The sequence below is a fragment of the Littorina saxatilis genome, linkage group LG5 (assembly GCF_037325665.1).
Source record: "Littorina saxatilis isolate snail1 linkage group LG5, US_GU_Lsax_2.0, whole genome shotgun sequence".
Lineage (NCBI taxonomy): Eukaryota > Metazoa > Mollusca > Gastropoda > Littorinimorpha > Littorinidae > Littorina > Littorina saxatilis.
In genome coordinates, this window is record NC_090249.1 from 12,092,811 (window position 1) to 12,116,607 (window position 23,797).

Below are 23,797 nucleotides of genomic sequence, written 5' to 3' on the forward strand. Positions count from 1 at the left end.
TTGGAGACCTGGGGTATTTCTTGAGTGTAACAGTGCCACCTGTTATCCCGCCCCATCCTGTTGGAAGCACCGCCAGTTGGTCCGCGACTGCTTATTCGTCCTGGCAAGCCTGGCTTATTTCGCAGCTAACCTCCATATCTGAAGGCCATCTCACTATCCGCCACCTGTGAACGCGCCTGGTTGGGGGTGGTCGCCCCTACTGTCCCAGGGGTATTCGGATAGCCATTCCCAGACTGGCAAACAATCCCATTGGTAAGTCTTTTGTTGCGACCTGGTGTGATGCCAGTGCCGTAAATGCAGTTTGTACGCTGTACGCTGTTTCAGTCTGTGGGCGAGATTAGGAGACCACAAAACAAGCACTACGGACTCTTTGGTAGTGTTATAGAGTCGCACTGGCGGGGGACATAACGTTGTTATACACACTTTTCTTATTGATATACGTCCTTCCAGAAGTATTCCAATTTTGATACAGTCATAGGATGTTTTTTGTATATTAAAAAGTAATCATGTAAAAAATGTTAGACAATATAAATTAGTATAATTTATTATTTAGGGAGGAACCAAGCTTCTGCTTAATTCTTGCTTCTGTCTAATAAAAGTGGCCCGAGAGAGAACACCGCCCAACACACACCGCGACCACAACCAACCCCCCCCCCCCCCCCCCCCGCCACTCCCAACACTAGAGAGAAGAAGGAGGAAAGAGAGTCACAGATGGAGACTAGACTATACATAGAGGGAGGAAAGAGAATCGAAGTGAGTCAATGAACCCAATGAACGTAGAGGTTTGCTATTAACTGGGCGCCGGAATAATGAATACACTCTCCAGTGATGTAAACTTCGAATAAATAAATAAATACTTTGTGTAGAAAAACAGGTGAAGACAAAGAAAGAACTGGGAAGAACACGATTAATAGGTTCGGCAAACAGAGAACCAAAACGTTGAGAGGAGTTCATGTGTAAGGACCTTTAATTGAGTGATAATCCAGTGGCAGAGCATTGCGCCAAATACGGGGTTATCGAGTGACCCGTCAGGGTCTGACACTAAATGATTACATATCGCTTGGCAGCTGGCATACTCCTACAGAAATATATATTCAGGTGTACACATTTCTGGAGCGCTTGACGATTGTTCCTCCTCTTCCCGCCCTCTACTACACCTTGGCCACGCCCCTCATGCTAGTGCCAGTGACATATTGCGAGATGAGTCAAATCAGTGAGCTGTAGGTTTAAAAGTCTTCCAATTGTGTCGCTTTGGGATACAACTGTCTCGTCGTGTGTAAGTGGGACAAAGAAAAAAACTCCGCCTTTGGGGAGTTCTGTACCCGACATTGGTTAATTCTGAACCGTTATTACACCCCCGGTATAGGGGTGTGTATAGGTTTCGGTCGATGTGTTTGTTTGTTTGTTTGTTTGTTTGTGTGTTTGTGTTCGCATATAGATCTCAAGAATGAACGGACCGATCGTCACCAAACTTGGTGAACAGGTTCTATACATTCCTGAGACGGTCCTTACAAAAATTGGGACCAGTCAAACACACGGTTAGGGAGTTATTGGTGGATTAAAATTATACAAGGACTTATAGAGGGACATCTTAATGGTCAAAGGGAAATAACCATTCTCACTCAGTCACTGCCACCAACTGAGAAGGTTATTTCCCTTTGACGGGGGTGTTTTTCCTACCTCGGAGGAATTTCTTGTTTACCTCAGTTTCTCAGCACGTTTACTTGTTTGATGTTAAAGAAGACTTCAAATCAAAGTGTTTAACATTTTGTGTGATATCGGTATTTTCTTAGTCGAAATCGTAAATCCTGTTTGCCGTTTCTCACAAAACATACATGTATAGCTTCAAATAAAAAGAAAACACACCAGTAACCAGGTTAGGTACGTTTATATCTATATCAATATTTCGGCATGTTACTGCCTTCAGCTTCAGTAGAGGAACTTCCATTTTCAGACTCCCAATATCATATGATCTGCATTTTGTTTTCTTTTCTTTTTCTATTAAGATTTAATGAAGGTCTGTATCACTGTATACCGCTTGTCGTCACCCCGACGGGTAGAGAACGACATGAATGCTGACCAAGAGTGAGAAGAGTTGTTCTTTCTTCAGCCAACACATTTGACCTCGTCCGGTGAACGTGTGCACTCCTGGAAAGAACGAATGAGTTTGTTTGTTTGTTTGTTTGTTTGTTTGTTTGTTTGTTTGTTTGCTTAACGCCCAGCCGACCACGAAGGGCCATATCAGGGCGGTGCTGCTTTGACATATAACGTGCGCCACACACAAGACAGAAGTCGCAGCACAGGCTTCATGTCTCACCCAGTCACATTATTCTGACACCGGACCAACCAGTCCTAGCACTAACCCCATAATGCCAGACGCCAGGCGGAGCAGCCACTAGATTGCCAATTTTAAAGTCTTAGGTATGACCCGGCCGGGGTTCGAACCCACGACCTCCCGATCGGACGCCTTACCACTAGGCCAACCGTGCACAGGCGGAAGGTATCGTCCACTGGACTACTACTATCACAGAAAGACTACAAGGTATGTCACTCACCTTCGAGTCTTCTGTGTTCTTGGAGTCGCTTCCTGGGGGAAAATATTGTTCAAGACGGTTTGCCTCTTCCTACAGTCTGTGTAAGGTCAAATAAATACAGTTGAATGATTGTTTGAACTGTATGTACCTTTAATTTTCAGCTTCCGTCCGCTGCAGGTTGTTATTAACCATCATTTGGACGAATCTTCGTTTGCGAGCCGCTAACTTCCACTAGGCGTCAAACTCATGCTTCCTCACCAAATATGCATACCAGCGCTCATTGGTCTGAAACATATGTAAATATTGTGCAGCTGAAAGGGAAGCTACCCACGGGAAAATAATCATCGAATATCCTGTTATTAACCAATGACGTTATTACGTGCTATTGCAGATACAGCCAGACTAAATTGTGTGAAAAAAGAAAAGTGGTACACACGGGTCCATACTGGCTCAGGGGTTAGATAAACCACGAAAACTGGTGAGTGGTTTACGCGAGCTAAATAGCTATTCAAACTGTGTCATTTAATGCTATGAAATGCTATTGCAAGTGTGTTCCATAAGGTTAGAACTGCTTTTTTCATGAGAAGATTTAAATCGTTTTGTAAACCGTTTGAGACATAATACTGGGGCTTTTACTAAAAGGAAAACGTTAACTGGATAGAATACGTGTTTACAAATCACTTCGTGTTGTGATTAAAAAAAAAAGATACCAACGACTTGTCGGGAGTGTAGACATTGAAACGCTGCTTACAGTAAATACTAGTAGTGGTTACTAACTTTTCATGAGCGCTTCAAAATTTTGCATTATAAGATTAAAGGAACCTCTCTCGACAACAGTGTGTGTAAAAAGGCGTGGATTGAACAGACAGAATAATGTTTTCCTTCTTTTGTATTGTATTTGTGTCATCAAACATTCCATTATTAGCGTATCGTCCCTTGCGTTCTTGATTAGTACTTGTCTTCTCTACTTTTAACATCAATATTTAAACACGAGCAAATGGAAAATTAAAGTCCAGTGACTGAGTAAGCAAATTCCCCGTTTTTGAGATCGATTTCATGACTATATTTGAATGAGTCTGTCATGCTTCCAACTAGAGTACATTACGGTTTACAGAACAAGTTGGTACAGTCTGAAGAACGTGAGCGCCAAAGCCTCTTCAGCGAAAACACACTTCTTTTTTCTCTCTTTTTTTGTGTGGTTTGTTTGCACGTTTGCATTCTTAAATCCCCTAAAACTTTGCGTAATCAATGGAAATCTCTCGTAATATGTGACTGTCCCCCCCCCCCCCCCCCCAAGATGTGAGTGACGGCTTACGAAGGCTTGTTCCCCATCATGATTCGAATGTTCAATAAACAGTAAGACAGGCAAAGTACATGTATGGTTATTATGTGCATACCTCCTGCTTTAGGATATTGTGTTGACACAACCTCACGGTGACACCGAAGAAAAAAACCCATTATTCACATACCTGTGAAGCTATTGGTCTGGACACAAATCTGCACCGGTAGGTGACATGAGATTGCAAGCAAGGCTTAGGACCAACAGCACGTGAGGATTAAGAACTCTTCCAGAGGCAAACACCCTTCTTCACAGCGGCAATGCTACCTTAGCGATTGCAGAACGAGAAAACGATGACACGAATTTTTTTTAAACCCACCATGGTGATTATAATAGCATGCAGAGTTTAAGCTGGATTGTATAGCATAGATAGTTTTACGTTACCAAACTCAATATTTGTTTAAACGTAATGACTTGGCCTAGTGGTAAGGCGTCCGCCCCGTGATCGGGAGGTCGTGGGTTCGAACCCCGGCCGGGTCATACCTAAGACTTTAAAATTGGCAATCTAGTGGCTGCTCCGCCTGGCGTCTGGCATTATGGGGTTAGTGCTAGGACTGGTTGATCCGGTGTCAGAATAATGTGACTGGGTGAGACATGAAGCCTGTGCTGCGACTTCTGCCTTGTGTGAACTTGACTAAATGTAAAAACCAGAATCGAGTCGCTGTCTGAAAGATCAATGGTTAAAAGACCTGCTTGACCAATACGTAACAATTAAATGGTGGCATTTGGAATCTGTCACGTTGCGTCGTGAAACGCGATCATTCATATCCTCCAAAGCTCCATTAGAGATGAAAAAGTCTAGTACACCTGTATCACAAGTCAATGACAAAACCCTTCACATCGAAGAGATCGGCTGGTTGGAGCTTCGGGTGATAGTGATTCGTTGACAGTAACCATCGTAATTATTTATGCGTAGTATGCTCTCTCTCTCTCTCTCTCTCTCTCTCTCTCTCTCTCTCTCTCTCTCTCTCTCTCTCTCTCTCTCTCTCTCTCTCTCTCTCTCTCTCTCTCTCTCTCTCTCTCTCTCATTTAATGTTTTATTTATCTGGCTGGCTGGCTGGCTGTCCTCTTTCACACTCACTCACTCACTCACTCACTCTATATTTTTATTTATCTATCTATGTATATATCTATGTATCTGTGTGTCTTTCTATGAGGCATTGCACATCGCTCAGACCACAGGAGCTTGTATCCAATCGCCGGTCGATCATTATTTACTCCTTATTCCATATATTTACTCCTTATTCCATACAGTCTATTACTACTATTTACTAATAAGTAGTAGTAGAAAGGGTAAGCATGCAGCAGTAAATAATAAGCATGCAGGAGTAAATAATTATCGACCAGAGGTTGGATACAAGCTCCTGTGGCTCAGACCGCACAAAACATACAGTCCTGGGCCCGCTACACAGCAGCTCACAGTATACGTTCTGTACGTTCAGCGTATACTTTCTGGTGGTATCAGCGAAAAATCCTTATTGGAACTACCAGCTGAACGTATACGGTCTCTTTACATAGATAGATTGACGTGACGTCACACGGAAAGAACGGAAACTCGCAGTAAAAGAAAAAAGTCGCATATTTCAAAAACAAAATTTCCGAGGTCTGGCTATTCCTAATCACACGTCTCTCTCTCTCTCTCTCTCTCTCTCTCTCTCTCTCTCTCTCTCTCTCTCTCTCTCTCTCTCTCTCTCTCTCTCTCTCTCTCTCTCTCTCTCTCTCTCTCTCTCTCTCTCTCTCTCTCTCTCTCGTGTTTTATATTGTATTTATTGTCTGACACTTTAATGACAGACTTATTTCACTTCTTATTCATTTATTTCTGTTCATTATTTCTTTATGTTGTATATAGGCCCGCACCCTTTGATACTCCAACTCTTCTTTTACTTCAAAGTTAAGTGTAGGTGTTTTATTTGCTTGCTAGGGTTTCTCTCATTTGCGTTTTCTTTCTGTGTTCTTTTGTTTTGCGAGGCTCTTTGATCATCACCGCAGACGAAGTTCATTTCACGCTCTTTGCATTGGTATTTTTTTCTTTTCGCGAGCGACATTTAAACTTTTGCGATGTTTCCAGTTATTCATTGCGCGTGTTGACATTCTTAAAGTGTCAGTAATGCTTTTTAACGACACCATGGAGCTCTGAGAGAGACAAAAAACGAATCAGTCACAGCAGTTTTGAAAAACACCTTCCTTCTCGTACGAACGATTCACCTCCGGGACAACCTGTGTCTGGCCTGTCTGAAAACACATCAGCTCCGCGTGAGGGATTTTGCTGCCAGCGCGGTGAAGATAAAGAGGGAACATTTTCTCTGGCCGCGCGGCAGCAAGCAGAATGTCTCTGAACTGGATTATATGTTCACCACCTCCAATCTGTCCAGGCTGTTTACATGGGATAAGAGCAGCCTTCCAGGCTTTTTACATGGGATAAGAGCAGCCTTCCAGGCGCATACATACCAAACGTCAACCGCCTATTTTTATTTTTTTATTTTTCTATTATTATTTACACCTGTATTTTTAAAACATTTGGCTGAACTAATTCTGAAGATTCACGTAAATGTTTGTTAGAAAATTAATTTAACACAACATTTCCACTCAATACATTAATTTAATTTAACACAACATTTCCTCTCTCTCTCTCTCTCTCTCTCTCTCTCTCTCTCTCTCCTCTCTCTCTCTCTCTCTCTCTCTCTCTCTCTCTCTCTCTCTCTCTCTCTCTCTCTCTCTCTCTCTCGGGTTGGAAGATGAATACCGTCTCTGGGTCTGCACATAGAGTTGACCCGTGCCGTCCCGGCCCGGATTCGAACAAGCGACCTTTCGATCACAAGTCCAGTGCTCTACCACCTGAGCCACCCGGGCCCCCGTAATTTATCTGTTTCCGAAAACAGTTTTATTCTGACTGTCACTCCTCATCAGTCATCGGAGACATCGCTTCGAACCATACTACCGTATACGCTGACAGTACACACAGTATACGTTCCCCTACTGTTCAGCGAGAAAACATACATACGTTATGTCTTTTTATACCGAGGTGCAATGGGTGCTTTCTATCTATCTATCTATCTATCTATCTATCTATCTATCTATCTATCTATCTATCTATCTATCTATCTATCTATCTATCTATCTATCTATCTATCTATGTATACCGGCACGGTGGCCTAGTGGTAAGACGTCCGCTTTGTGATCGGGAGGTCGTGGGTTCGAACCCCGGCCGGGTCATACCTAAGACTTTAAAATTGGCAATCTAGTGGCTGCTCCGTCTGGCGTCTGGCATTATGGGGTTAGTGCTAGGACTGGTTGATCCGGTGTCAGAATAATGTGACTGGGTGAGACATGAAGCCTGTGCTGCGACTTCTGCCTTGTTTGTGGCGCACGTTATATGTCAAAGCAGCACCGCCCTGATATGGCCCTTCGTGGTCGGCTGGGCGTTAAGCAAACAAACAAACAAATCTATCTATGTATCTCTCTATCTGTCTATCTGTCTATCTATCTATTTAGCTATCTACATAATGAGTGAAATGTGCCTGCAAGATACGGATATTTTCAATTCTGTTATCTTTATCATGCTAGTACGATGTTATTCCTTTAGGCCGAGAAGAGGATCGAGAGATGTGAAGGGTTTTGTCATTGACTTGTGATACATGTGTACTAGACTTTTTCATCTCTAATGGAGCTTTGGAGGATATGAATGCCACCATTGTTACGTATCGGTCAAGCAGGTCTTTTAACCATTGATCTTTCAGACAGCGACTCGATTCTGGTCAAAACTTGACTAAATGTTTTAACATAGAGGGGGAATCGAGGGTCGTGGTGTGTGTGTGTGTGTGTGTGTGTGTGTGTGTGTGTGTGTGTGTGTGTGTGTGTGTGTGTGTGTGTGTGTGTGTGTGTGTGTGTGTGTGTGTGTGTGTGTGTGTGTAGAGCGATTCAGACTAAACTACTGGACCGATCTTTATGACATTTGACATGAGAGTTCCTGGGAATGATATCCCCGGACGTGTTTTTTTCCCGATAAATACCTTTGATGACGTCATATCCGGCTTTTTGTAAAGGTTGAGGCGGCACTGTCACACCCTCATTTTTCAATCAAATTAATTGAAATTTTGGCAAAGCCATCTTCGACGAAGGCCAGACTTTAGTATAGCATTTCAGCTTGGTGGCTTAAATAATAATGAATGAATTTGGTCATTAAAAATCGGAAACTTGTCATTAAAATTATTTGTTTTTTAAACGATCCAAAAACAACTTCATCTTATTCTTCGTCATTTTCTGATTCCAAAAACATATAAACATGTTATATTTGGATTACAAACAAGCTCTGAAAATTAGAAATATGAAAATTATGATTAAAATTAATTGTCCGAAATCGGTCGGTCCCTGATTCCAAAAACATATAGATATGATATGTTTAGATTAAAAACAAACTCAGTACGCTAAAAAGAATAGAGATACAGAAAAGCGTGTTATCCTGCTCAGCGCGACCATTACCGCACTATTCTGGCTTGTCGATTTCACTGCCTTTGCCACGAGCGGTGGACTGACGAAACTACGAGTATGCGGTCTTGGTGAAAAAATGCAGTGCGTTCAGTTTCATTCTGTGAGTTCGACAGCTTGACTAAATGTTGTTATTTCGCCTTACGCGACTTGTTATTTGATGAAGTCTGTTGACTCGTGTGGAACTGCTGTGTTGGGAATATTTTCGTCTATATTAAATTTACTGTAATAGTTGGCTCTTGTGAAAAGGGCAAGTCGGGTTTATACTCTGCAGTGTTGGAAATATTTTCAGGTCAAAGTTGGTTGGGAGTTTGATTTCTTGCACATTGGATAATCTCAGGGTTTTGAAATTGCGGTTTTGTTATAGTAACACTGTGCAGGCATCGGATTAGTGTAAATTAGTGTCCTAAAATGTGACCTATATAACTATCTGTAAATGGGTAGATTGAGCTGACCAGAACATTAAATATACAGTGACCAAAACATGACGTACAGAAAGATTTCACCATGGGTAAATTTTGCTTTTAGCCCTGGCTTTGCCCTGGATCACACAACATCTTTTGATTCTACAATCATAATATTAACAGTTATTCCACGATATGCACACACAGAAAAAAATGTATCTGCGAGGCAGACCAGTGCTGATTTCTCCAAGTCTGAGCTTTTGTGCTCTGAGCCGCTTTACATATTTGGCCTCCAAATGGGTTTGTCCAATCTTGCAGGTCGTTGGAACCTTTTGTGATTTGTTCAGCTATCAGGAGCTACCCAGCTGTGCCCCTGTTTGCCGTATCGATACTGGCAGCGACTAGCGGGTTTCATCACAATGCAGTCTCCCGTGGTTTGATACACTCACTTCTGTGTGCCGAGCCCTTCGGAATTTTTGCTGCATGATTATGGTTCTGTTGGTCTTTTGGATTAAGCTCTGGTCAGTGCCCGTGTAGAGTATTGTGTGTTATGTGGGTGGTAATGGACAGGGTAGAGTGTACACTGGAGTGAAGTAATGGATAGTCTACTTGGTCTACTTTTGGTCATAATTTCTTCCTGAATTGTTTTGACGACCGTCTTTGTTTTTGTGATCACAGGAGTCTTGTCACGTTCACAGGTCGTCGTAAAATGCCAAGCCTTGATAGGCATATAGAAAGAGTTCCGAAGCAAACGAAATATGTACAAGAACGGTCTACGAACTATGTGTTCGATTAAATTATGCATGCACTTTGGTGCGGCACTCTCTATCTGCCAAAAGAAACAAAGAAGTATGAAACAAAGAAGTATGAAACAAAGAAGTATGAAACAAAAGAATAGAGAGCCGCCTTTGAATTCCTTTCTAATTTCTAGCGCAGGCCTGGAAACAGTGCCAAACAGACCTAGCTAGAAACACACGCAGACACAAACACTCAGACACGGATACAATCACACACAGATACACAAACTCACACAGAGACACAGACACAAACACACACACACACACACACACACACACACACACACACACACACACACACACGCGCGCGCACCCGCAACCCCCCCCCCCCCTACCCACCACTCCTCCTGCAACACCTGAGAAAAGTTGTTGCAGTGGCATTGAATGGTTTCAGTCTAAATCTTTAGTGCGAGGTACAGCCACTTGACCCACAGAGTGTATTGGCAAAGACAGTCCACTCTCAGCATGTAGAGTGTAAGTGGTGATCAATTCTTTCTTTATTTGGTGTTTAACGTCGTTTTCAACCACGAAGGTTATATCGCGACGGGGAAAGGGGGGAGATGGGATAGAGCCACTTGTCAATTGTTTCTTGTTCACAAAAGCACTAATCAAAAATTTGCTCCAGGGGCTTGCAACGTAGTACAATGTATTACCTTACTGGGAGAATGCAAGTTTCCAGTACAAAGGACTTAACATTTCTTACATACTGCTTGACTAAAATCTTTACAAAAATTGACTATATTCTATACAAGAAACACTTAACAAGGGTAAAAAAAAGAGAAACAGAATCCGTTAGTCGCCTCTTACGACATGCTGGGGAGCATCGGGTAAATTCTTCCCCCTAACCCGCGGGGGGAATGGTGATCAATGACTGTCAAACTGAGACTGTATTACATAAGGCGTAATGGTAGCGCTGGGCAGGGGCCTTGTTACTATGAAATGAAGAATCCTGAGTTGGGTACTAGGCAAGCGGTTGAAAAGTGGTCTGGAACGTTAACTTTAGGTGTGTTTTGCTTGTTGTTGTTTTGTGGGTTTTTTGCATTACCGGATTGATTAAAAAAAAAGTGCTTTGTGGAACCACACTACGTATAACTACAGACACGTATAGTTAAAATAGTATCAAATTCTTGAGAGAAAAAGAATACCAACGTCCAACTAGATGCACAACAACAACAACAACAACAACGCAACACACACACGTGCGCGCGCACACAGTCACACGTACGCACTTACGTACGCGCGTACACACACACACACACACACACACACACACACACACACACGAATTTTTGTATTAAACGGCCCATAGAGGTTTTACAGTCTTTAGATTACTTTCAACATCATTTATATATCATTCCTCCAAACAAACGATTATAGTACCCAACTCAGGACGATGCAACCAGCAAACCATGTTGAAGAGTGCTGCTCTGTCGGCTTAGTTCAGCTAAGAAAATCCAGTTATTCATTTTTGCATTCTCTTTCTTCTTGTTTTGCATAATTCTGAATTGGAATCTTTATGACAATAGCTGGAGCATTTTTGGCTATATTCATTTCCCCTTTTTCCCTCAAGGTGTTTCGAAGGAATGTATAAGAAATTCATTGGACCTATAGTAAAAGTGGTGCTATATTCATACGTAGACATGTTGTGTACAATGAAACCTTTGTGCTTGTGAAAGTTATAACACATGTTCCAGCTTTCTTTATGTGCGAGAGTATTAGTATTACGCAGTCTTGTAATCCAATTGTTTTCCAAAGCCAATGGTTCTTGGTTAGTTATTGATTGCTTGGTAGGTCGGTCGGTCGGTGTGACTATAGTTACTTATAATTAGTAAGTTAGTTAGTTTGTTTGTTTGTTTGTTTGTTCGTTGTTTGGTTCATTCGTTCGTTCGTTTGTTGGTTGGTTTATGCTCTATTGTCCTTGAAAGTTGAAGTAGCACCTGTATAACTAAATCCATGAAAATCCATGAATGCGAGACGTTTCAGTAGAATTTATCTGCAGTATACAACCACAAAATGTTCCAATACATTTTCTTTATACTTGTTTCCTTTTGTCGCTGGAACAAACCTACCAAGCACACACAATCTGTATTGTAAACGAAAAAGGTGCAGTGAAGTTACAGGGAAATAAAGCTGCCAAACTTGACCGCCAAATCTGCAATGGAAGGAGAATGAGCCAGTGAAATGAAACCCCATTCACATGCTCTTTTTTCCTTCAATATAACCGTCGCCAGCGCACAAGGCAAAGGAAACGTGCAGTGTCGAAATGATATGAATTGGTTTGTAGTATTCTAAAGCCTATTGTATGTAACTTTTCTGTTGGAAATATTATTTTTTTGTGTTGTCTTCTTGCTCTTTCGTCTGGTTTCTTTCTTCATCGCTTCTCTATTTTACTTGCTGCTAACTTGACATTGCGGAGACGAGAGGGAATCTGATTCTAGCCCTCAAAATCGTTTTAGAGAGAGAGAGAGAGAGAGAGAGAGAGAGAGAGAGAGAGAGAGAGAGAGAGAGAGAGAGGGAGGGGGGGGGGCAGGACAGACGACAGACAGACAGAGATTTTGACTAAAATTCGGTGGTTTCAAGACACGCACAGAATCGAAGACTGCAGAAAAAGTAATCAGATGCGTTCAGATCCGGTCTAAATTTAGATTTGAAGACTGCAGTTTGGATCTTTAAGACTTTTTATCGTAAAATAATAAAATTAAATTAAACAAAAGTCGCACAAATTTAAATAACTTAAGTTAAAATCTGGTCAGAACAAGAAATAGAGTACTGCAGAGAAAGTAAAAACATGCATTTTAAATCAGCTGAGTTCAAATCCGGTCACGAAGGTCGTTGTTGACACGAGGACGGTTGTTGCAGATGGATTTTTCTTTGTCTTTTTCACTTTCTGGCTGGCAGGATTTGCACTGAGCTATTTTGGCAATGTGCATGCCTGCACACGTACCGTGTTACGTTGGGCGTTCGAGGGTCAGTCACTCTTGATTTGTAAAGTAGACCGTGGTATCTCATATATTTAATTATGTGTGTATCAGCCCCTCATTTGCACACAATGGAGAGACATATTCTGAACACATTGTCAACCTTCTCTAGTAAGAGGACTATACATGTTTTCAAATCCTGGCGATCACACAAACATACCCAAAAAAGTTTAGACTTAAGCAGTGCCGGTGAACAAAGCTAGACCACTTTCTTTGCCCAGCCAAAACCAAAAAGAAAGTATTATCAGGCCACCGCTGCCCCCTGAATATCCACTTTCATTCGCATTTTTTCTGAAAGTTTTCAACCTCAGGCCTTCTTTTATACCACCTATCAGGCAGCTCTGCAGCCGTTGAGTTCTTGAAGTAGCAGGTTGGACCACGATGGGACGTGGGATCGTAGTGAATCAGGCGACAGGCAGGATGCGAGTTGCACCAGTCCTTGCACTCCTGTAGGTTGGCAGAGAGTGCCAGAATCCAAGCCATATCCACTGGCCCGCTCAGGTCATAGCCCACGTACCCGCGCACATAAGTCGTGTGCAAGGCAGAGCAGGCTGGAACAGTCGTAGTGACAGGTGTGTCATAACTCATAAACTGGTATCAAAACGGGACTAACAGCACAAATTAACAATCGAAAACCAACGACAACGCTGCCTCCCCACACCCCCACCCCTACCCAGCCACACACACACACACAAACACACACAAACACACACACACACACACACAAACACACACAAACACACACAAACACACACACACACACACACACTGACACACACACACACACTGACACACACAAACACAAACACACACACACAAACACACACACACACACACACACACACAAACACACACATACACAGCAGCAACAACCCCCCCCCCATAATATGTTTTTAAATAATAATAACATAACATCATAACAACATTTCAAAACCATAAACAAAACAGTGAAGTTACAACCAAGCAAAGCAAACAAAAACCGGTCATCGAGTCAACCAACCAACCAGCTTGGATAGATGTGCGGTTTTTTTCTATAATATCTAATGCAGGGAGGAAAATATCTTGAACGTTTACCGGCAGAAATACTTACACGGTACGCACGTGTTAAGAGACACCGAGTAGTAGAAGTACGGGCTGCACGAGCACTGTCCCACGTCACTGTCACACCCCACCCCGCAGCCAGAAGTAGTAGGACATTCTTCGTCATGTGTGCAAGGTCTCATCAGCCACGACTCTGAGGAGGGAAAAACATGAGTGCTAGTTTAAATAATTTGACCAGGTATTATCACGTTTGTATTGGACGATGTCAGTGAATATGTCAACCGTTGCGGGAATATATCATTTACCAGTCCCCGTATACAGCCGTACGTGTCATGCGTGTCTAACGTTTAGTTTTGTCTACGAGTCAAGTTTTGACTAAATGTTTTAACATAGACGGGGAATCGAGACGAGGGTGTGGTGTGTGTGTGTGTGTGTGTGTGTGTGTGTGTGTGTGTGTGTGTGTGTGTGTGTGTGTGTGTGTGTGTGTGTGTAGAGCGATTCAGAGACAAATATTGGACCGATCTTCATGAAAATTCACATGAGAGTTCCTGGGTACGATATCCCCAGACGTTTTTGTTTTTTCGATAAATATCTTTGATGACGTCATATCCGGCTTTTAGTGAAAGTTGAGGCCGCACTGTCACGCCCTCATTTTTCAACCAAATAGATTGACATTTTGATCAAGCATTCTTCGACGAAGTCCGGACTATGGTATTGCATTTTAGATTGGAAGCTTAAAAATTAGTTTGCTCATTAAAGTTGTCATTAAAAAAATCGAATTTTCCGTTAAAGATTAGAAAATGATTGCACTGTATTCTTCATCTTCTCCTGAATTCAAAAATGTATAGATATGTCATGTTTACTCTAGAAATGAAATGTGCTCAGAATGGAAGAACATAGGTTCAGTAAGTACTACGGTCGCATGCTTCGCATCATCATTATAATCATCCTCATCTCATTAATCATCCAATATAAATTTGTCCTTTTTAATTTTTTAATTTATGTTTTGATTTATGTTTAATTTATGTTTTTTAATTCGCGCTTTCTGAGTCAGAAAGCTAAAGGTAGTCTCGACGATGACTGTTTTTTTTGTTGTTATTGATCGTTATAGTTTGATAACGACTGACTAAATGTTTTTATATCGCTTGACGCGACTTGTTTTTTCTTTTATTTACTCTCGTTAAAATTCTGAAAAAGTAAAGAATGTGTTTGTTATGTGTTATTTATAGCACGCGTGACATGGTTTACTCGGGTATGTTCTGTATGCTTCGATTGACTAATGTCGACAGCCTACCTGGATTTGTTTTATTTATTCAATTTTGAATCACTAAAAAGCAAGATTCAAACTTTTAATTTAAGTAGGTTTCTTTTTCCTTCTATTTCCTACCTTCGTTCTCTCTTGAGAAAGTCGTAGCACCAGCAGCTGGAGAGGATGCCGTGTTTACCGTCACGACTGCAAAATGACCTTGGCACAGTCGTGTGACCTTGTCGAAAGTGAAAGTCAGACAGCAGTCGACGTGATGACAGAGAAGAGCGCAATGGCCGGAGCTGCGGGTGTCCACGTTGAAGAGGGTCCGCTCGGAAAACATGTTGCTGTCCACTGCCTGGTTTTTGAATACTTGGCCGTCGATTGATGTTGATACGGATCCCACGGACAGGGTTATGATGAGGATAAGAAAGGTCACCATCCTTGCTGAACGTTCAATTGCTTTGACTGTAGAAAGAAAAGACACAACTATTCACCCTACGTACGAGGTGTCTCGGAACACCTCCGCGCGGAGGGGTATTGCGGCCAGCGCAGCAAAGAGAAAGAGGGAATTTTTTCTCGGACTCGCGCGGCAGCAAGCACAATGTCTCTACTATACTGTATTGGCTATTCATCACCTGCGCTGGTCTACTCACAGGAAAAAGCCAACTGCTGAGAGATCTGATTGGAGAGGAAGTGACTGAAGCAGAAACTTGCTGAACACTATAACATCTACGTCACTGACTCGAACGGATTATATTAAAACGCGTTGTTAATGATTAAATTATAGCTGCAGCTTAAAAGAAGGGCTGGCAGTGCTCTGGCAAAATTTGCAACAATCATTTTAGTCTGTGCGAAAAAGCGGATTTTCTCATATTCATCTTCCTTTCAGGTCTTTGTTGTGCTTTGCATCTCCTACAGGAACCCGACACTTGTGAAAAAGCTAAACGGATACGATCAATGGCTTTGTTAAGAAACTGTTATATCATAAGCAGATGAAGAAACATAACCCTAACCCTAATTTTTTATATTTTTTGTGCTGACTTTAAAGGCCCACTCCGCCTCCCGTAAACCATCAGTTTCTGGTTATGGACACTTTCAGGTTTTTACACACAGTACAAACACCCTTTCGTTTAAACGCTTACAGCTAGAGAACACCCTAGGTACCTTACATATGGAGCGAGCATTTTTTAAAGAATTTATTTTGCGTGGACAGAAGGATTTGAATTGGACGCCCCGTTATGGCGCTAGACCTAACTTTTAGAATCTACATAATACATTGACAGCTTGTTACACAAACATTGTTAAAACACGAAAGAATTCTGTTATCATCAAAACAAAGTCAGTACAGTTCGAAGTTTTAAAAGTTTAAAAGCAGGGATCCCGGATGTATGTCAAGCAAACTCGGTGAATGAGTCGACTGGTGCATGCAACTTGCAGCTCTTTTGAATTGATGACGAGGAAGTGGGCTACCGAAAACGATACAACTTTGGATTTTTTTAAATGCTGGTCGACTGATATTTCAACCATTCAATACTATTAGTTGCAGTGTCAGTGGAGATTTGGTATTCCGCGCATACGCACGTATTTCCGCGACAGGCATATTATTACATCAAATGAGCTGCATCTTGCCATTGCCTAAGCAGACAAATGTTTCGATAATCGCTAGTTTCTTTGAAGACGCCGCCAGTCGGTTTGTGTCACTATTAGTCATATGTTGGTTTTTTGATTCAGAGTTACACAATAACATGCTATTGCTGATATAGAGTCGCATTAAATTAATCACGTATGTGTAAAAAGGAAAGTGGGTCACACAGGGCCACGATGGCTCGGGGGTTGAATAAACCACGAGAACTGGTGTGTGGTTTACGCATGCTAAAATAGCAATTCAAGCCATCTGTGTCATTTAATGCTGTTAAACGCTATTGCAATTGTGTTCTGTAAGGTTAGAATTACTTCTTTTGTAAAAGATTCCATCGTTCTGTAAACCTTATGTGAGGCGGAGTGAGGCTTTAAAGTTTGTTGTATGTCATATTGTTTGGTGAGGAGGGAGCCTACATTTCGTCTCTCTGATAAATTGTGCACGAGAGCAATACGATTTTAAATTAAATGAAAGTGTAGACAAGAGAGAAAGCTTCCTGCCTCCTCCCCTCTTCATCGCTACCCTTTCCCTCCCGCTACGTTCTCAGCTCAACCCCCTCTTTCATTTGGCTGTATCCACAAAAGCCGTCAAAGGAATATGAAATGAAATGTAACACTCCTATGTAGGTAACGTCGGCTGTGAACTTTGAAAACGACTGCAGTAAAAGGATTGATTGGAACGAAATTAATTGAACGCAACTTGCCGTTCTAATTCAACGCCCATTGTTCGTTTACCGATCTGAATTCATTCCTAGCGTTTCCAGAAATGAAATCAAATGTTAACGGGTAGACATTGTCTTTGTGTGCTGGTGAATACAGTGCCGTGTAGTTCGCCCTTAATTTTCATTTTATCCATTCCGGGCTACAGTGATCAAAGACGACCGTTTTCATACTGCCAAAAACTGCTCAGCAGAAAATGTTGCTGCAGAAAATAATCAAATATTCTTTGGAATCAGTACTTTGCATTGATCTTGTTCTTGGGAACTTGTTCATAAATCAGAAGGATATTTAATGAAAGGCCACCTTCAACTGTATGGACGAATTGGTGCATGTCGTGAACATAAGCTAAGATGGAATGGAAGACTTTAGATTTGAGGGCTCTACAGCTGTCAAATAAATTGAAAGTAAGGATGGTTTACAAGCGACATTCTTTATGATTTGCACAAGGATTTGGGGATTTTTTTCCACAAGGCCGTGCGAATTCAAGGGTTTTTTGTTTTGGGATAGGCTGGTTTTGGGGGATCAGAAATCTGTGTGTTTGTCTGTCCTTCCTTCCGTGTGCCTGCTTGTTTTTCTGTCTGTCCGTTCGTCTGTCCGTCTTTCTGTGTGTTTGTCTGTCTCTATTTCTGTGTCAATATGTGCGCGAATATGTGGTGCGTAAATTAGTGCACGACCAGAATTTGTGTGATATTTATGTGTTGGAATTAAAGCAAGGAAATGGCTGTGAAATCTGCAATGAACAATTTTACTCCAGTAGAAAAATAACCTGATTATCACCTCTCGATATTATTCAGGTGTACAAAATTAAAGTTTTTCTATGACAAAAGTTTAATTTTTTTGTTATTACGAAACCAAAAAAATGTCATTAATCTTAGTACACAAGCATACTACTTTTCGTTCAGTTTTGTGCTTTCAGGAGTCCTTTGAAGACTTTGGCAAACGCGGCATGACTGTCAGGGCGAAGGGTGGGGGTGAAGGGGCCGATATTGGTGGGGGTCTAGATTCAACCTTCTCAACTTTCTCAAGCACACATCGGGAAATTAAAACGGGCAGTAGGTTTGAACCTGCGACTCTGAAAGGCAGAAAGCACTATTAAATGTCGGAGCGACAGCTCCAATCTTTACCTACTCTATTGTGCGAAGAGAAAATGTCACGGGGTTAATACATTTTAAGTGCGTTACAGCGCCATTTTTTTTCTTTCTCTCTCTTTTTATATTTAGTCAAGTTTTGACTAAATATTTTAACATCGAGGGGGAATCGAAACGAGGGTCGTGGTGTATGTGCGTGTGTGTGTGTGTCTGTCTGTGTGTGTGTGTAGAGCGATTCAGACTAAACTACTGGACCGATCTTTATGAAATTTGACATGAGAGTTCCTGGGTATGAAATCCCCGAACGTTTTTTTCATTTTTTTGATAAATGTCTTTGATGATGTCATATCCGGCTTTTCGTGAAAGTTGAGGCGGCACTGTCACGCACTCATTTTTCAACCAAATTGGTTGAAATTTTGGTCAAGTAATCTTCGACGAAGCCCGGACTTCGGTATTGCATTTCAGCTTGGTGGCTTAAAAATTAATTAATGACTTTGGTCATTAAAAATCTGAAAATTGTAAAAAAAAATAAAAATTTATAAAACGATCCAAATTTACGTTTATCTTATTCTCCATCATTTTCTGATTCCAAAAACATATAAATATGTTATATTCGGATTAAAAACAAGCTCTGAAAATTAAATATATAAAAATTATTATCAAAATTAAATTGTCGAAATCAATTTAAAAACACTTTCATCTTATTCCTTGTCGGTTCCTGATTCCAAAAACATATAGATATGATATGTTTGGATTAAAAACACGCTCAGAAAGTTAAAACAAAGAGAGGTACAGAAAAGCGTGCTATCCTTCTTTATCGCAACTACTACCCCGCTCTTCTTGTCAATTTCACTGCCTTTGCCATGAGCGGTCGACTGACGATGCTCGAGTATACGGTCTTGCTGAAAAATGGCATTGCGTTCAGTTTCATTCTGTGAGTTCGACAGCTACTTGACTAAATATTGTATTTTCGCCTTACGCGACTTGTTTTTAAGGTACCGTTTTTCTTGTGTAAGCGATCCTTGACTTCGAAAAGTTCAAAATTGTTATTCAAACACCTGCTGTAATGGGTTGGTTCGTATTAAAGGCACTGTACTTCTGGTGTAAGCCATCGCGTACACTATTTCACAAACGTCTAGGTATTTATGTGGGATAAGAGCATGCCTCTGTTACGAACTGAAACCTCTGCTGAACAATCCTCTCATTGCGGGCAATGCGCATGCGCCAATCTTGGACTTGCCCGCAGTGGGGCACTGCGGTTATGAAATTAAAAGCCCCTCCTGTTTTTGGAACCGCAGGAGCTTTCTAGTTTGCTGTTAGGTAGATTTTTGGTTCCTCTTTCCTGTCATGCTCTCTTTTTCTTCATGAATTCTTTTCTTTTTTCTGCCTTCTTGCTCATTCACCTGTATTTTTTCCAAAAATCTCTTCTCTTGCCGCTTGTCTCGCGATTCATGTATAGTTTAATCTGTTAGTGTTCTGATGTAAGTCCAGCAGTAGATAGGTTAAGCCTATTTTAACATACTGGAAACTGGTAATCTTCCAGTAGGTATTAATTTAGTTTTACTAAAGCCTGCTGGGACACAAGTAATGGGTTAGTGCATTTGTAAACAGGAATCGCTTGACAAGTGGCCCCCTTCATCCCCCCCTTCCTCGTCCTGATATGGCTCTGCGTAGTCGGCAGGACGTTAAGCAACAAATAAACAAACAAACAAACAAATCTTGGACTTAAAAAATGCGACCCTTTGACCTAAATGGGTTAGGGTTAGGATTAGGGTTAGGGTAAGGGTTAGGTTGTTCACGGCCTGATTAATCTCACCATGTTAGTGCATGCGCATTGACCGCAATGAGAAGGATTGTTCAGGCAGAGTTTTCAGTTCGTGACACCTCCACTCGGAGCCTAGTTTCATCCCGTACATAGTAGACTTGTTTTGGATGGATTATTTTTAAAGATTAACATAGGTGTCTCTTACGAAATCAATTGAGCCAAAAAAATCGCCACTCTTTACAGAAAGTTGGCAGACAAAATGTGTGGTATGTGTAGAGGGATGCTATTATCCAAAAGTCTTGACATATCTGAAATGGTGCCTTTAATGTAAATCTGTACGGTGCCTTTGATATAAATCTTATCATTACGACCGGAGTTTGAATTACAATGGCATTTTTTAAAGTGTTTGGAAACTCACTTTCTTTGCACATTCATTAAACGAGAGAGAGAGAGAGAGAGAGAGAGAGAGAGAGAGAGAGAGAGAGAGAGAGAGAGAGAGAGAGAGAGAGAGAGAGAGAGAGAGAGAGAGAGAGAGAGAGAGAGAGAGAGAGAGAGAGAGAGAGAGAGAGAGAGAGGGAGAGAGTCTTTATACCAGGATCCTGTGACCACTGGAACCAATTTTGGCGTTAACTGCACTATTCCTGTCGATTTGAATGTTCTAGTCAAATGAAACGGGAATGGCAGGAACGTTTCCATTTTAACGATAATGCGCCGGTACGATTGAAGTTTATAGTAGCTATCAGTTACACACATACGTAGTGCTTGAGTCTTTTCTCTATGTCTGTCTGTCTGTCTGTCTGTCTGTCTGTTTGTCTCTCTCTCTCTCTCTTTCTCTCTCTCTCTCTCTCTCTCTGTCTCTCTGTCTCTCTCTGTCTCTGTCTCTGTCTCTCTCTCTCTCTCTCTCTCTCTCTCTCTCTCTCTCTCTCTCTCTCTCTCTATTTCAACCCCCCTCACCCCAGTTCAAACCTACTCCCCTATCGTGGACGTCGCCGTAAAACGTTCGTAGTGGTCAAGATTAAATTGACAAAGATTAATATTTCTCTGCTGTTTAAACTAGCATTAAATAATACAATAGATAATGAAATAGAAGGATATTGTGTGTCTAGGTTAAATTGTCAAAGATTAATGTTTTCCTGCTGTTTAAACTACCATTAAATGATATGATTAATGATCAAATGGCCGGATATTGTGTATATAACTGATGTTGTGCTGGTTTTCGATCTAAATCTCTTTTCCGCTACGAAACAATTCGCCCCACAAGCATCCATGTACAAGGTTGTCGTCACCAAGACTGAGACTGGTCTTTTTTGCACAGAATCAAATGACGACATTTATAACAAATGACGTCATTATCAAGATTGGTACATAACGTATTATTGTGCATAATTTCTTTGTGATCCGTTGTGTTTTCGTAAAGATACAGTGTATTTAGTCATGTAAGCGAGAGACACTGGCCTAAAAAATGGCGGCAAAAAGCACATTTTCAGAGAAGGATTTTCGATCCTACATCAAAATAAGAACGGCACTTGGTAAAACGGCCGGTGACATACTTGAAGAGCTGAGAACTGTAAGCCCAGGCACAGCACCATCTTGCGCGACAGTTTCAGTTTCGGTGGGCAAAGCATTTCTCAACAGGGAAAACGTCTGTGGAAGATGCAAGGGGAAAAGTGAAGAAACCACCTGTAACCGACAATAAAATGGTGTCCCATGTGCAACGGTTAGTTGATGAAGATCCCCGAGTGAGCAGTCATTTTATCGCCAAAACACTGGACATTTCGTCGTCGTCTGTCTTGAGAATTTTAAAACACAAACTTGGATACACAAAGGTGTGCGCGCGATGGGTACCACATTTCCTCACTGAAGAGAACGTAGGGTTACGTTTGCCCAACGGCTACTCAAGATATACGACGGATGTGATCAAAAACGCTTGGATGAGATCGTGACTGGAGACGAAACTTAGGTGTACTTCTTTGAGCCAAAAAGAAAAGCTCAAAACAAAGCATGGATAAAAAAAGGTGCCAATGCCCCTCGGATTGTGCGAAAAAGTCGCTCCGGCAAGAAGGTTTTATACACAATATTTTATAACACAAAGGGCGTCATTTTTCAAAAACCACGCGAAAAAGGCAGAAGCATCACTGGGGTGTACTACAAGGAAAAAGTTCTTGCTGGCATCGTTCGTTACTACAAGAGAGCCAGACCAACTACAGGATTGAAAGGGATCAAATTACTTCATGATAACGCACCTGCTCACAAATCCAAGGTGGTGAAAGAGTACCTGGAGGAAGAAAACTTTGAAACTTTGCCACATCCTCCCTACTCTCCTGATCTTGCACCCTGTGACTTTTTTTTGTTTCCTCATCTGAAAAGACAATTGGCTGGGCGTCGATTTGACAGTCGATCAGCCCTCGGATCGGCTGTTTTCCAGTGTCTGAACCAGGTGCCAAAAAACGGCTTCAAACGGTCATTTCTTGACTGGGTCCAACGACTTAAACTGTGTGTAGCCGCTAAGGGAGAATACTTCGAGGGTTTGAAATAAAAAACAACTGCATCATCTAAAGATTTCCCGGTTTTTGAGACCAGTCTCAGTCTTGGTGACGACAACCTTGTAATTTGCTGGTGTCAGCAAATCTTTTCACTCTCTTAGACTTCTACTTACTGAGCCAGTGTATTCGCTGTGAACTCTGTGCACACTATATAGATTTCGGAACTAAGATCAGTACTGCTAAGTGCATGAAGCGGCCAAATTTGGCCGCAGGTTCGGTTTTGGTAAGTGAAACGTTTACTTGCAAGTGCATAAAAACAACAACACAGCTAATAATAGAGAGAGAGAGAGAGAGAGAGAGAGAGAGAGAGAGAGAGAGAGAGAGAGAGAGAGAGAGAGAGAACAAGAACAAGAACAAGAACATCATTTATTCTTCAGGCCTCTAGCCCCTAGAATAGGGTCGTTACAAACAAAAATACAAGTCAAAAGTACATACAGCGGCAAAGCATCACGAAGATACAAAACTAAACACATACAGCGGCAAAGCAACAAAGATACAAAACTAAACATACACGGTAAAGTAATACAGTCACAATCAGTCGTCTTGAGCTATGTTTTCAGTAAACTCCAGGCGAGTTTTTAGAGCAATAAACAAGTAAATGCTTAATCTACGAATATCAGATGATGAGCCGTTGCGGAGAATATTCACAAAATTTAATGAGTTATATCTTGTATTTAGAAACTTAGCCCTGGCGTTTGCATACAACGGACAATCAAATACAAAGTGCTTTTCGTCTTCCACAACATCACAAAGCTTGCATAGAATATTCCTGTCCCTTCCAAATGTTCTTCTAAAACACGAAGCTCCAATAGGCAACACACCCAGACGCAATTTGATCAAACAATCGCGGAAACATTTTTTGTCAATGAAATCAAAGTACTTCTCACTTTCAAAAACTGTTTTGAATAATCGGTAGTTTTGATAAATGTCATTACTTATAATGGAACCATTCCATTCCTGCAAATACATATCAGCCATTCTCTGTTTAAACAAAGAAATAAATGTTTTTTCACACCCCACCCCTTGTTGCAACCAAACATATCCAAACCCCGTGCTAAACAATGTATTCTTTACATGTGTTGCCCAGCATGTTTTACCTCGCTCATCCAAGTTTTTTAACATTAAGTATGCCTGTCTGGGAATTCTGGATATATCTAGTGTCAACAGCTTCAACCAATATTTTATGCACCTTACTGCACTGTTGATGTACAAAGGG

General features: G+C 41.4%; 2 protein-coding genes across 2 annotated transcripts in view; one reads left to right on the top strand and one right to left on the bottom strand.

Annotated features, from left to right (window-relative positions):
- Nucleotides 1-23,797, top strand: part of LOC138966311 (spermatogenesis-associated protein 1-like) — an 89,941-nt gene that overhangs the window by 3,119 nt on the left and 63,025 nt on the right. The window lies entirely within an intron of this gene.
- On the bottom strand, nt 12,085-15,502 carry LOC138965820 (uncharacterized). The gene is made up of 3 exons (XM_070337913.1): nt 14,966-15,502; nt 13,628-13,771; nt 12,085-13,088 (listed from the first exon to the last, which is right to left on the bottom strand). Exons 1-3 carry the CDS (start codon nt 15,264-15,266, stop codon nt 12,814-12,816), a joined length of 720 nt encoding a protein of 239 aa, XP_070194014.1. The 5' UTR covers nt 15,267-15,502; the 3' UTR covers nt 12,085-12,813.